At 45.9% G+C, this 14,976-nt stretch overlaps 1 protein-coding gene across 2 annotated transcripts in view; it reads right to left on the reverse strand.

Moving 5' to 3' along the window:
• The window catches only part of OPCML (opioid binding protein/cell adhesion molecule like), a 1,159,533-nt gene extending 1,154,474 nt beyond the window's left edge, over window positions 1-5,059 (reverse strand). For both annotated transcript variants that reach the window (XM_077964711.1, XM_077964710.1), the window contains exon 1: window positions 4,904-5,059. In XM_077964711.1, the coding sequence (XP_077820837.1) occupies window positions 4,904-4,964 (61 nt within the window). In that variant the 5' untranslated portion in view covers window positions 4,965-5,059. The remainder of the gene's footprint in view (window positions 1-4,903) is intronic.
• Between the last annotated feature and the right edge of the window lie 9,917 nt (window positions 5,060-14,976).

A 14,976-nucleotide genomic window follows, 5' to 3' on the forward strand; every position in this document is an offset into this window, starting at 1 on the left:
TGTTGCCCTAGTTTTCTACAGCAGAAAAACTGAGACCTAAAAGTTCAAAGTCAGAATGTATATTTCACTGGGGGTCAAAAAGAAGAAAAAGCTTAATATCTTCCTATTTTACTGGATTAATGGCTTTTGAGGCAGGAGAATATCTTAATGCATTGTGTTTAATCAGAACCTATATAAAGTCTTGGTCAATAAATGAAGGACTAGATTGTCTTTTACTAATTTTCATCACTGTGACAAAGACATACATACATGATCAGTATGATTCTACCTTATCTTCTCCCATTTTAAACAATAAGGAACGTCCTCTCTCCTCCAACACGTGAGTTGCCATCTCTCTTTGCCCTGTTCCTAGAGGACCAGGATGAGTTTTTTTAATAATAAAATTTTACAAATGTTTATTTGTTATCATCTAACCCAGGTGTTCAGCTACTCTGTCCAATTGGAAACAAGCTTCATATATGGCTGGAACCCATTCTACAGATTAGTAAACTGAGACTTAGAGGATGTCTTGAACCAACCAAATAAGCCTCAAAAAGCAACTAATCAAAGAGATCACTCTCAGCTTTCAGCATACTTAGAGGCTTGGGGGGAGTCCCACCTAAAGAGAAGTGCACTCAGCCCCAGGCAACCCTCACACGGATTTGAGGCTGTAACCACCAGAGGTAGTTCCCAGTAGCTGGCATGGGAGACCCAGTCCCAGAGCTGCTAGACAACAAATGCAGGCAAGTGCCAGCTGTTTAAAGAATCTCCTTCTGTAATTTTCTAGGTTACAGAGATGTGGCCAAGGTTGCTAAGAATTTGAGAAAGCACAAAGGCAGACAGGACCCGGGAACATGGGAGAACCTCAGGCCCGTCAGGATCTCTGATTAATCTCAGGTTGAGTAGTGCTGCTGAGCTCCAGGCTACTGAAAAAGCCATCTTCATGAGGCAGCTGACGCTATCTCCTTCTCAGCGCCTGCTATTGCCACTGGGCCCGTGCTGAATGCAGACGACGCGGTCTAACCTTATTAACATGTCAATCATTTTTAAGGGATTGGGGGCCACATGATGGCATGAATCCATGATGGCCTAAAGGATGTTGAGGACTTGCTCATGACCAGATGCTCCGTCCTCGTTCCTATCTCTTTCTTAGTGAGTCTGGCGTGTGGATTCCCCCACTAGACCCCTTGTGCACATCAGGCACTCTTAGCAGGTTCCCTGGCTCTGTGCTGGTGAGAGGCTAAGGAGCAGGAAAGGAATTCATCAAAACTTGGCTGTAGAGCCCACCCCCAGGCCTTATCCCAAAGCCAAACATCCCAGCCCAGAAACTCAAGATTTGGGGACTTCCCTGAAGGAAGTAGCAGGAAGGTGTGTGCTGGAGAAGGAGGAATTCTAAACCTCGGGGAATTTTCTATCCAAGCCCAGGGTTTTCTGACCCTAAACAGGCAAATCCTGTTTAAGGTGCAAGAGATGAAGCTGTAGCCAGAACCAGGGCTCACAGATCAGTGCATGAAGACACAGCTCAGTCCAGGTTGGGTAAATGGGGACCCCTCCCAGCTAACATCCCTGCTTAGACTCACAAGACAATGATGGGCCAAGAAGAAGGGGACAAACAGGAAGTCATGGTCTGAATTTGAGCAAAGAAGCCTTCCAGGTTAGCAATCCTTGCATCATGGCGCTGGACCCTGGCAGGCCTTGGGCAGCACCACACCTCAGGAACTGAGGCTGCTGGCAATGACAACACCTTCTCCCCCTTACTCCACCCTGCCCCATGGCCACAGAGCCATTTCTCAAAGTTGGAGGAGAAAAAGCAGGAAGAAGATGGGTTTTGACTCAAATACTCAAATACTGTACGCCACGGGCACAGGTTTTAAGTGACAGACAGAGTGGTTTGCAGGTCATCAGAAGGATCTGGGATGCTAGCTCCAAATGCTGAGATGAGGACAGGGACTCCACATTTTAACCGGCCTCTCTCCTCCTAGGTGATTCTGATGCATGTATTTAGCAGTATTCGCTTCCTGCTTCCTACAGAGCCCCCAGACCCAAGGTCAAGGAGGCCACCAGCCCAGACTCTCTCTCCTCCTACTGGAACAACAGACTTACCCCCACCAGGGGTGTCCAGCGCCTCAGACTGTGTCTCTAGCGTGACAAGTCAATTGGCCACTGGCCCTCTGCCCTGTCTTGGGTGTGGGTTCATCACTGTCTCCACGTGTGACCGTCTTTTCCATCCCAGAAATTCTGCCTAGAAAAGCTATCTGTGACATCAGTCTCCCCGTGGAAGGTACCAGGCGACAACAGCATTAACCTTAAAATTATTCTGGGATGGAAACGTGTTTTACGAAGAAATAGAAGCTGCAGAATAAAATGGCATCAAGGCCTAACCAGGTCAAGGTTCCATTATTACATCAGCCTTCGGTCTTTAGACACAGGGAAAGTAAGTGGCTAACAAGCTGGTATTAATCCCTGTGGGAGAAAAAGCGTCATCATTTGAAACAAAGAAAAAAAAGTCTAAAGCTATAACAGGAAGTAAAAGAAAAGAGACAGGAGAAGTCACAAGTAAGCCATGGCAGCTCATCAGAACTTCCAGATCCAGCCAGGTGTCCCACAGGAACCCCTCAAGATGTGAAGCGTTCTTTCACTTACACCTTCTAAGGCTAACTTTTTCTCCTCCCTGTTCTTGTTCTTCCTGGGCTCCTGACACAATTAGCATAAGAGGAGCCCTCAAAGCAGGTAACAGACTCTTCAGAGACAGGGGACGTTGCAGCGATGTCCGTGCCCTGCCCTCCCCCAGAAGACCAGGGGATGGCTTGTCATTGTCGTCCACCATGCTCAGGACATTCGGACAGGGGCACAGGTGCATCCTCCTTTCCCTCAGCCTGCTTTAGTTATGGGTACTTCTCCTGCAAGCAAGGTCTGCCTGCTCCCCCCAATGCAGTGCCACGGGACCCCTAGAGGGAGGTCTCACCCTGGCTCCTGGCTCCTTCAGGGCGCACTGCAATGCAGCTTTGGCAGACTGGGGCTCACCCCCCTGCCTTGCTTTCTAAAGTGTAATGTTCTGATTTCCGCCGTGAGGGGCGCATCCACACAGCCAGAATTCCCTCGGGATGGGAGTCCTGATCTTTGCTCCAGCACAGTGAGAGGAGGGGAAGCGGGTATGAGGAGGCCCCCCGGAGCTGCCGTCCAGCCGGGGACTTGCCTACGCAGGAAAGTTTGTCTTCTCCTGCGGCGGACCCAGTGCACCCACCTGGCTCCCTCTACCAGGCTCAGGCAGGTACTGAGTGTTCCGCTGGCTCTGCCTTCCCTGCTGAGCACAGCCGCCCAGGCTGAACCCCCTAGGATGCTGCTGGCATTTGGAAGAACAGCAACTACAAAACCCCACTCTGAACTTCTTGGTCAGCCTAAAACAAACAGCTGGGAACATGGTTATGCAGAGCCCATCCCTGCTTTAAAAAGTGCCATCTTCACAAGGCGTTACAAAACATTAAAGGCTGGATTACTTGTTTTAGTTGATCCTCTCTTCTTTCTCCCCAGTAAACTTCCATTTTTCTGATTTCACTTTGGCATCTTAGGACTACTCAGGGAATTACATTATTAAAAACAACATCCCCAAAATATTTCCACAAAACCCTACCAAGTAATACTGAATATAAAAACATAAAATTGTATGTTTTACCTAAAAAAAGATAGGTAAGGTTTTAAAATCTTAGCATTCATGTCTGGGTATATATGTATGAAAATTTAGGTTTAAGCTAATGTTTAATCCAATGCATGTATCACAATTTGGGGGAAAAAAAAGAGATCCTGACTGTGCGGGGTTTGGTATGGAAACCGACACTTTTGCTGCTGCCTAAAACCTTGGCAAGCATAACCTAGCCCCTTCGGCATTGTTTGAAAGATGCCTGCAGGCATTCAGTTGTCTGCTTGCAAAGGACTCCTGTGCAATTATCAAATCTATTAAGATGCCTTGGATTTTGCAATGCTTCTGCTAAGCTCATTTTGGTAGGATTGCAGCATCTTACCTGTGTCACTGCAGATTTGTTTTCCCCAAACAAGTAACTGCTGTGAGAGGTGGGATCACATTTAAATCATTAGACGAGGTGGGGAAGGGGCTGGGGAGAATTAGGCAAATCCAAATTTCCAACCTTCCCTCAGCAGGGGCATTCCAAATTCTGCCAAGGGAAATGCACATTCCTGATGTAAGGAACAGGGAGATACTGACAGGATTCCGAATTTCAAGGGCATAATCTGCCCATTTGGTGGAAGGATAAAGAAAGGATGGCAGGCAGTAGAAGGTCTGTGTTACAAGAAATGCAGGAGCAGATGAGTGAGCGGAGAAGGAGGGATGGGGCTGAGAAGGAGCTCCAGGGGGAGAGGGTAGGGGAAAGCAGTTCCGAAGGAAGGGAGGGAGGAGGAGAGTGGGGAGAGGTGGAGAGAGAGAGAAAAGAGACAGAGAGAGAGACAGGGAGGTGCTGAGATCTGGACTGATTCAGAAACAGAGAGACACCACCACGACTGAGAGAGAGGAGAGAGTGCCCCTTCCACCCTGCAGGTCCCAACATAGGCAGCAAGAAGGATTTATGGCTGGGAGTTCAAACCCCTCTTCTCCTACCCCCGGGACCACAACTGGTTAAAGCCACTTGGTGCCTTTCACTGAAACAGCAGTGCCTCACAGCATGGTGCAGATCTCGAACCCAGCTCACTGGATCCCCGGAATAGAGAGCAAATCCCGTGCTGAAAGCATTTGCGTGTGTGAGTGTGTGTGTGTGTGCGTGCACACAGCAAGCCTACCTCTCTCACTCACATGCATCTCACACTCCCTGTCCTCACCCCTTCCTCCTTGCCTCTCCATCTCCCCGCTGCCTCTCCTGCTCTCACGTCGTACAATCGCCCCAGAGAGAGAAAACACCGTTCCCCTCCACGGTACCTGGGATGAAGAGCAGGGCAGTTGTCACCGAGAAGACGACCCAGTAGGCAGGATGGTACATCTCGACGCTGCGGTGCTCTCAGCTGCCGGGCTTGCTACTGCTTCTGCTGCTGCTACCACTGCTGCCTTCCTCTGTGCTGAATTCTGAGCAGGTTTAAATCCAATGTTTGCAAAGGGAGGGAGAGAGCAGAAGAGAGAGAGAGAGCGCGAGAGATGGGAGCAGGCAGGCAGCGTCTCTGATTTTTTTTCTTGCACATACACACAACTGGTAAGAATCATCAGCACCAATCTGTACAGGGCTCAGAGCAGACCTCCTCCAAGGCACGCATTGGCTCCACTCTCCTGAGCGACGCAAGGAGACTTTCCTGCTTGGAAGGCTTGACTCCAAGGGGGAGTCGAAGCCGGCCCCTCACTCACTCCCTCGCCGGAGCACAGCCCTGCGTGTTGCTATCTGTGTGAGTATGTTGGTGTGGGGCTCACGTGGACACGTGAACACACACGAGCTCCTTGGTGGGCAGTGGAGAGGGCCTGGCACTGCCAGCAGGGCTCAGGGCACACCACGAAAGAAAGGTTGCTTGGCAGAAATGTGACTAATGCCCACGCCAGTTCCTTATCATTTTTCCTTCTTCCTAGTCTCCAGGCAGGGATGGAGCAGGAACTGCTACCCACAGGGAGAGCTCAGACATTTAAATCTGCACCCCACCCCTCCATTCGGCCATTAACAGCACTTGGAAGCAATTGGTTTTCCCAGCAAGGAGATGGGCATGTTATAGTTTTAAACCAACGATGCAAGGAGAATTGGCCAGTTCCCCACAATCAGAGCATTCTGAAACTCTACCAAGGCAAGATGCTATAGAAGCCCAAACAATTGCTATGATTACAGCATAGGCAGGGACAGATTCAGATTAGATCTCAAGGAGGCGGAAACTTGCTGAAGTCATCGGAAATCTTCACGAGGAGAAGGCCAGGGAAGGATACCTGTGGCTTCCTTCTGTTTTTTTTTTTCTTTTTTCTTGCTTCTCCTTTTCAGGGTCCAGTCTGTCCCTTCCTCTGGAACAGCAGTTTACACAGACAGTTTACACAGGGAGGCAGTATCTCTGGGTGTGAGAAACCCCAGAACTTTCCCCTGCTCTAAAACGGCCTGCTTGCCCTCCCTAACACATGCTTGTAGGCAGCACACCTTGCTGACTGAGTTATGCTGCCACTGAACTATATGCTGAACTTGGAGGGTCTGTGATCAAGATAGCACTAGGTATTAGAGAAGGGACTGAGCAGACTATTTCTGTCCCAAGTGCCCTCCAAAGACCTCAAGTGGCTTGGATTCCTTCCCAGTTCCATGTGTCCACACCTTGAGGTCTGTGAGTGACACTCCACAGGAGATAATTCTCCCTTCCTCCTTCGCTGCAATTCCCAAAGTTTTCCCAAGTCACCTACTATGGGCAGGTATTCACCTCTATCACTTTAGTTAATCCTCACCAGAGTCCTTCCTTGTAGGCATTATGACCCCTGAATTTTCAAATGAAGTTGAGAGTGATTCAGTGGCTAATGAGTTAGGATAAAAACCTAGGTCTGTCCTACTGCAAAATCCACAACGTTTTTATAAAGCAGCCAATTGCCAACAAGTTCTTTGGGCCTGACTGAGCTCTTCTCCTTCTAGAAAATAAATCCTGTTTATTTTTAAAGAAGTAAAACAATTGATTACTTCCCTCCTTATGAACAAGTCAGAAAACTTCAGCAGAACAACAGAAAACAGATGATGATCGTATCATCCGCTGACACTCATGAAGTACCTACTTAACATAGTCATTTTTTCAAGGCTGGGAATATGAAGAATATGATTTGTTCTTATCTATAAAGGGCATGCAATATATTTCAAGAGATCAGCCAAAAGTTAGCATTGTGACTTTGCGAATGTACATAAAAAATAATAGGACACATACATAGTATTCGAGTCGAATTGTGTACACCTCATCACTGCACACATGTGGTTCACAAGCAAATTGATATGTGAATCCTTTAGGTAATGCTGGAATCCTGCAGAAATCCAGAATTATTACCAGTGGCTGAATCCACTGGAGAACACAACTGACTTGAAATGGTGGGAGAGACAAGATAGGCCACAGAAATGAGACGGACGTCTCTGAGACAGACGGGAAGAGAGCAGACACAGCCAGAAACCTTGCAGGAGGGAGTTAGGGGAGGAGATGGGAGACCAAGAGAGAAAGACCTTGAATCCTAGACCAGTGATTCAGAAATTCCCCCCTGCTGGGAAAAAAAAGTTAATTTCTTTTTGAGCAGGGGAGTGCTGTGAATGAGAGGGAGTTAATTTATGGAAATCAATCTGGGTGAAGTGTACAGGAGGGATTGTGGCAAGCATACTTGTTAGTAGGCATGGCCCAAGTTTGATAGATCCTGGAACTGGTGGTAGAGGTGGAAGAGGAAAAGAAGGGGGTTATGTGTGGAACGCAGAAGAGTTAGGAGGACGTGGTGACTGATGGCATTCTACGGATAACAGACATCATGTATTCGCCCTCTGCAGGCTAGTTTTTTTTAAAAAAACATTATCACAGTCAATTCCTATCCGTGTCCTCTATGAAGGTGTAATTACGCCTTTTAGAGAGATGAAGAAACGGAGACTTAGAGAGGTTAAGGTCACCCAGCTAGTTAGTGACAGCCCAAATTTAATCCTGGGTTATTCTGTTTCCAAAGTGAGTGATTCCCTAGAAGAAATTATCATGTTAGGCACTATCATTTTATTGAATATGCACATGCCAATTACTCAGGTATTGACCTTACAAATCCCCTATTTATCTGTCACCCACACAGCCTAGAGGGAGAGACTGGAGCTCAAAGAGTTTTAATGACATCCCCAACATTGCAGAGCTGCCCAGGCGTGGAGCCCCAGTTCAAGGCTTGCCTTCACCACTGGCACTCTTAACCACAAGGAGAGAGAAGGAGCAGCACTGGCAGCCTAGGAGGGGACCGAGTCCCAGCGCTGCCTGTGCGGTAGCACCTGAGGACATGGAGGTACATTCCGTGCAGTCCCAACCCCACTCCAGGAAAGAGGGGCACACACTACCACTCAATAGCTAGTGGCCAGACAGGAACAAACTGTCCTTAAACTGTAGTGGGCCAATCACAATCCTAGGAACTTCATAAATTTTCTCTGTACCTTTATTGCCAGCCCATTTCACAGATAAATAAATAGAACAAGGCCGGGCGCGGTGGCTCAAGCCTGTAATCCCAGCACTTTGGGAGGCCGAGATGGGCCGATCACAAGGTCAGGAGATCGAGACCATCCTGGCTAACACGGTGAAACCCCGTCTCTACTAAAAATACAAAAAACTAGCTAGGCGTGGTGGCGGCGCCTGTAGTCCCAGCTACTCGGGAGGCTGAGGCAGGAGAATGGCGGGAACCCGGGGGGCGGAGCTTGCAGTGAGCTGAGATCCGGCCACTACACTCCAGCCTGGGTGACAGAGCGAGACTCCGTCTCAAAAAAATAAATTAATTAAATAAATTAAATAAATAAATAAATAAATAAAACAAGTTACAGAGAGTCTCGAGTCCCTCCTCTAAGCCTAATAAGTGGCAAGGAAACTGAGGTCTTTCTTACTCCAGAGTTCACATTCTTTCACCTTTCCCTGTCAACTATATTTTTGTTTTAAAAACACCCATTTATTCTACCAACATTTCTCCTAGTCCACACACATGCACACACAGGAGCATACTCTGAGTCTTCTAATGAAATTCACATTTAACACACTTCGATGTATAGCAGGAAATGATTGTTTAAATTGCTATGCCTAATATGATCTGCCTTAAGGAAACACAGAAATACGTGTTTTCACTGATCAGTTCTTGTAGGTCTATTATATGATTAAAACATATGTCTCTTTTATTTAAAAAAAGTAGCGGAAGAAATGTATAAATGCATATTTAATCAATAGATGGCACCAACTCTGTAAAGAGATATTACGGTCTACTGGGTCTATTTAAACATCTTTAAAAAAATACAAATACAAATAAAAATGCTTCAATGCGTATTTACTAGGGGGACTGCTTTCTTCTCTGGGGTAAATAATATGCAATTTTATACCTTCTGTGAATCTTTATTTTCTTCTTCCAAAGCAAACAAAATCATCAAAACTGTATTTAAATAGCAATAAGGTGGGGGAACAAACCAACCAAAACCGGGCAATTGTGCAAGGAGACTGACTGTCACACTTATACTTCTGACTAGGCTTCTCTCTTCTGGAACAGCGGTGTTGGGCCAACTTCTTCAAAGGCAGCACCCAGCTTCCTAGGGCCAGATGGGAAATGGGAATTTTGGATCAGGGATGGGGTCCCCCTGGGTCCAAGGTGTGCCCCCGCCTGATGCCAGTCCTGCTCCTTCACACCAGCTGTATGACCTTGGGCAAGGATACAGGGACTTCCTCTGACTCATATTTTTTCTTTGCTATACAGAGAACTGCACTGAGGACGAGATTACCTTATGGTATTTTATGTATCCATTCATTCATGCAATAAATGTTTCTTAGATGCCTACTCTGGGCCAGATACAAACCTACTGCATGTGATGCAAAGAGATACAATGTAAAGCAAGATAAGACTGCCCTCACCCCTCCAAAATTCAGAGAGCAGTGGGGGAGGAGAACACTGAACCATGAATTGATTGCATTTATGACAAGTGTGTGTAGAAAATACATAGGTTGATAGGAAAGCACGAGATACAGATACACCTGGGGATGGGGAGAGTGTCAGACTGCCCTGAGGACAGGAATTCTAAGCTGGGATCCCAGTAGGAACTTCCCAGAAGGAGGAAAAGCCCGAGATTGTTCCTGGCAGATAAAAGCAGCAAGTGCAAACTCCCCAAGCAGGCACTAGACTGTGTGGACACTAAAGGCTCTTTAGTGCAATTCACATTCACCCAACCTTTTGCTGAGACAAACTCTGCAGTAAATAGTGTTAAGATGATGGATTGGGGCTGGGCGCGGTGGCTCAAGCCTGTAATCCCAGCACTTTGGGAGGCCGAGACGGGCGGATCACGAGGTCAGGAGATCGAGACCATCCTGGCTGACATGGTGAAACCCCGTCTCTACTTTAAAAATACAAAAAACTAGCTGGGCGAGGTGGCGGGCGCCTATAGTCCCAGCTACTCGGGAGGCTGAGGCAGGAGAATGGCGTGAACCCGGGAGGCAGAGCTTGCAGTGAGCTGAGATCCGGCCACCGCACTCCAGCCTGGGCGGCAGAGCGAGACTGTCTCAACAACAACAACAACAACAACAAAAAAAAAAAAAAAAAAAAAAGATGATGGATTGGTGCACTTGGAGCCCAACAGTGGAACAGGAAGGATGGATTTTTAGATACTGTAGCACTTGTTAGGGTGGGGGTTGCCTGCAAAAAATAAAAAGGCAAAGGTGATAAAACATTACAGATTAAAATCTGACTCTTCCACTTAAGCTCTCAATATTCCAAAATGAACTGGAGCCTCCCAAGCTGTAAGTGATTCCCTGAGAGCAGGTTAAAGACTCTGGAAGGCACATTAACTCCTTTAAACCACAAAGGTGTCATTTAATTCAAAGGACCAATGATTTATTAAATGACTGGCTTATGACCGGAAGAGTAAGCCCTTCTAAAGTCCCAGGAACTTGCTTACAATGGCTGTTGTACCTTGGGACTCAGGTCTTAACCTATTTCTGATACTTCTTCAAAATTGTAATTATGTTCACGAAATATCTTGGTCAAGCCCAAGGAAGCCTTAACAATAAGTATCACTTATGAAACATGCACTACATTGCAGTTTCCCTGCAAGGTGGCTAACGTGCACCGCGGCTACTCTTCACACCAATCCCTTCCACAAAGTATACACTGCAACACACACTTCACAGAAATGTCAGCTAGGGTTTCCCCAGGGCTCCGCAGAGCATTGGCAGAGCTGAGATTCACTCAGAGCTGGCTGACTCCAAAGGCCACGTGCTTTCCATCCTCCCTCAAAGGTCTCTGATACGCTTACATGAAATCATTACAAGATTTACTATATGATGTCAGCGTCACACTTAAAACATTTTTTAAACCTTAAAGTAATATATTACATGGTTTATCAAGTTATTAGTGTTAACGGCTTAAGATTGAAAACAGCTCTCCCACTCCGGAGGAGCAACAACTTCCACCTCTTTTAGCTATTTCTTCTGGGGTTTGCTTCCTTTCTTTTAAAAATGTGCTTATTTTTTTGGGAGGCTGAGACAGGTCACAAGGTTAAGAAGTCGAGACCATCTTGGCCAACATGGTGAAACCTCGTCTCTACTAAAAATACAAAAATTAGCTGGGCGTGGTGGCACACGCCTGTAGTCCCAGGCTACCCAGGAGGCTGAGGCAGGGAAATCACTTGAACGCAGGAGGCAGAGGTTCCAGTGAGCCAAGATCACGCCACTACACTCCAGCCTAGTGAAAGAGTGAGTGAGACTCCATCTATAAAAAAAAAAAAAAAAAAAGAAAGAAAAAAGAAAAAAAGGTGCTTATTCTTCCACTTCTTCATTTAACAATTTTTTTTTTTTTTTTTTTTTTTTTTTTTTTGAGACGGAGTCTCGCTCTGTCGCCCAGGCTGGAGTGCAGTGGCGCGATCTCGGCTCACTGCAAGCTCCGCTTCCCGGGTTCTCCCGCCTCAGCCTCCCGAGCAGCTGGGATTACAGGCGCCCACCACACGCCCGGCTAGTTTTTTTTTGTATTTTTAGTAGAGATGGGGTTTCACTGTGTTAGCCAGGATGGTCTCGATCTCCTGACCTCATGATCCGCCGGCCTCGGCCTCCCAAAGTGCTGGGATTACAGGCGTGAGCCACCGCACCTGGCCTTTAACAATTTTTAAAATGATTTACTGACTACCTACTACAGGAGATGAGGATTTAACCTTGTTCACTGCTAACCTCACACCTCTCCTCCCCTTTTTTTTTTTTTTTTTCAGATGGAGTTTCACTCTTACCGCCCAGGCTGAGTGCAGTGGCACGATCTTGGCTCACTGCAACCTCTGCCTCCCGAGTTCAAGAGATTCTCCTGCCTCAGCCTCTCCAGTAGCTGGGATTACAGGCACCTGCCACCACGCCTGGGTAATTTTTGTATTTTTTAGTAGAGACGGGGTTTCGCCATGTTCACCAGGCTTGTCTTGAACTCCTGACCTCAGGTGATCCGCCTGCCTTGGCCTCCCAAAGTGCTGGGATTACAGACGTGAGCCACCGTACCCGGCCCACTTTTTTAATATAAATAATTTCACAGTGTTTAATTATATCAATATGCGGTATTGACATTTTTTATTATTGTCTTTCTTATGCAACTGTTTGCTTTTCCTGGAGATGCTATTTGCCTTTTTGTTTAATTTGCTTAATTTTTTATAGACCTATCATTGACTCTCCCCAAACTTTCTGCAGAACTCTAAAATTCCTCTCAATATTGTTGAATAAATTGAATAATCTATCAGTGTCATGTATTCCCCAGAGTCATTCATCCCCCTGAGCTTCAGGTGTCATCTGGGGACTTCCCTTTACCAAGAGAATATAACAGCCTGGGCTTCTTCCCTGTTTCTGGATGCAGGTTTTGTTTCCTCTTGGTGTTCTTCCTTGTATTAATGCAATACATCTTTCTATAGATTGCTGAGAAAGCATACTTAGGTGGTTACCTGCATACTGGAAAATGGCTTTACTCTTACCTCTCTCAACAGGTATAGCTAGTTCAGCTGCAAATAGAATGCCGGGTTGAAAATGAATATCCACTTCAAATTTTGAAGTCATTTCTCTATTTTCTTCTAAGTTTAAGCATTTTTGTTGAAAAGTCTGATGAATATCAGTTTATGTATCTTTGTATGTGAGACAGCTTTATTTTGTCTCAGTAAATACTTAGGTTATTCTCTTTATTCATGGCTTTCCAAAATTTTATAAAGATCTTTCTTAAGCCAGGTGTGGTGGTTCACGCCTGTAATCCCAGCACTTTGGGAGGCCGAGGCAGGCAGATCACGAGGTCAGGAGATCGAGACCATCCTGGCCAACACAGTGAAACCCCGTCTCTACTAAAAAAATACAAAAAAAAATTAGCCAGGTGCGGTGGCGGGTGCCTGTAGTCCCAGCTACTCGGGAGGCTGCGGTAGGAGAATGGTGTGAACCCGGGAGGCGGAGCTTGCAGTGAGCCGAGATTGCACCACTGCACGCCAGCCTGGGCGACAGAGTAAGATTTCCTCTCAAAAAAAAAAAAAAAAAAAAAGATCTTTCTTGATGTGGATCTGTTTCCTTTCGTTGTGACAGGCACGCAATAAACTCTCTTAGTATGAAAATGTTCTATCTTCTAACTCTGGGAATTTTGAATTTTTTTCACATTGTGGCTTCAAAATGTTTCTCTTCTCTATTTGTTCTTATTTGTGGAGGTCCTATTAAAAGGACGTTAGAGTATCTGGATTGGTTTTCATCTATTTTCTCTCTCTTTTTCATCAAGATGCCCTTGACTTTAATTTCTCCTAGTGAATTTTTTTTTAATTATACTATCAAACTATTAATTTCAAATGGTCTTTGTTGTCTTTTTTTTTTTAATAGTTTCGTATTTTTGTTTCACGTTCACAATATCTTCTAACGTCTCTCTGAGGATATTAATTAAGGCTTCTGAAATTCCCTTTTGCTGCCAGCAAAATCTCCATTTCCTCAGATAATGTATTTTTTTCCTTCAGTTGTGTTATCTTTGGCTTTTATGCGGAAAAGCTTCCTCAACTGTCTGGTGATCTTTAGTCTTCCTTTTATATTCAAGACAAAAGCAACAAAAGACTAACTTGCGTCTCTGTGCTCATCAGTGGAGTTTATTGACTGGCAGACCCTTTAAAGGTTATCAGGCAAGGAGCCAGTCTTGGGACCCCTTCCCGCAAAGTGTCAGCAGTTGTAGGTCCTTTTTTTTCCCCTTAAGTCAGACAAATTTCCCCACAGAGGAGCCCTTCATTCTCTTCCCAGGGAAGTAAAATCTCTCATTCTAGAAGAAGGCTTAGTGAGTTTCACCATTCAGGATGGAGACTCTCAGCCTCTTTGTTGTTGTTGTTGTTGTTTTTTGAGACAGAGTTTCACTCTTTTTGCCCAGGCTGGAGTGCAATGGCGCGATCTCGGCTCACCGCATCCTCCACCTCCCGGGTTCAAGCGATTCTCCTGCCTCAGCCTCCCGAGTAGCTGGGATTACAGGCATGTGTCACCACCCCGGCTAATTTTGTATTTTTAGTAGAGACAGGGTTTCTCCATGTTGGTCAGGCTGGTCTTGAACTCCTGACCTCAGGTGATCCACCTGCCTCGGCCTCCCAAAGTGCTGGGATTACAAGCGTGAGCCACCGTGCCCGGCCTAGCCTCTTTGTTTTTAATAGAGGGCCTCAACTCTCTCCTGTGGTTGAGACTGGAGCCTGTCTTCTTCAATTCCTTCCAAAATTAAACTTTCCATTCATGCTATAGTGGGAGGATCAGGGAATTCTGGGGATGAGAAGTGTATGATACAGACTTTCAACCAATCCATTACTTTCAACCCTCCCCATTTCTGTCTTCCAAGATACCCTATACCTCTCCTTCTCAGGCCGGGGTTCAACAGTGTAAGTCTGCATACTTCTATCTGTCATGTCACTCTGCAGACCCTTAAATATCCTTTCTTTACTAAATCAGTTGTCACAGATTCTTTTTTTCTGAAGAAAAAATACATCACACCTCCCATTTTTTTTCTATTTTTTGTTTGTCCTTGGGATTTGTATCTTTTTAACCCTTTGTTATCATCTCTGTGAGATTAGTGAAGGCACTGGAGAGCAGCCCTCCATAACTGACTGCATACTAGGTCATGCACTTAGTAGCCATAAAGCAGGAAAGATGACAAACAGAACTGTGAACACACCTGCAATAGCAAGCACTGCTTCCAATACAAAGCAAAGTCCTGCACAAACAGGAGTCACTGAAATATGAGTGTCTACTGCTGATGTGTGCATCAAACATGCACGTTTATGAGGTCATTTATTTGCTTCACCCCAGTGTGAAGGAGCACAGAAGGAACAAATTAGCCCCACTTCGCAGACAGAAAAACAA

The sequence above is a fragment of the Macaca mulatta genome, chromosome 14 (genome assembly GCF_049350105.2).
Source record: "Macaca mulatta isolate MMU2019108-1 chromosome 14, T2T-MMU8v2.0, whole genome shotgun sequence".
In the NCBI taxonomy this organism is placed as follows: domain Eukaryota; kingdom Metazoa; phylum Chordata; class Mammalia; order Primates; family Cercopithecidae; genus Macaca; species Macaca mulatta.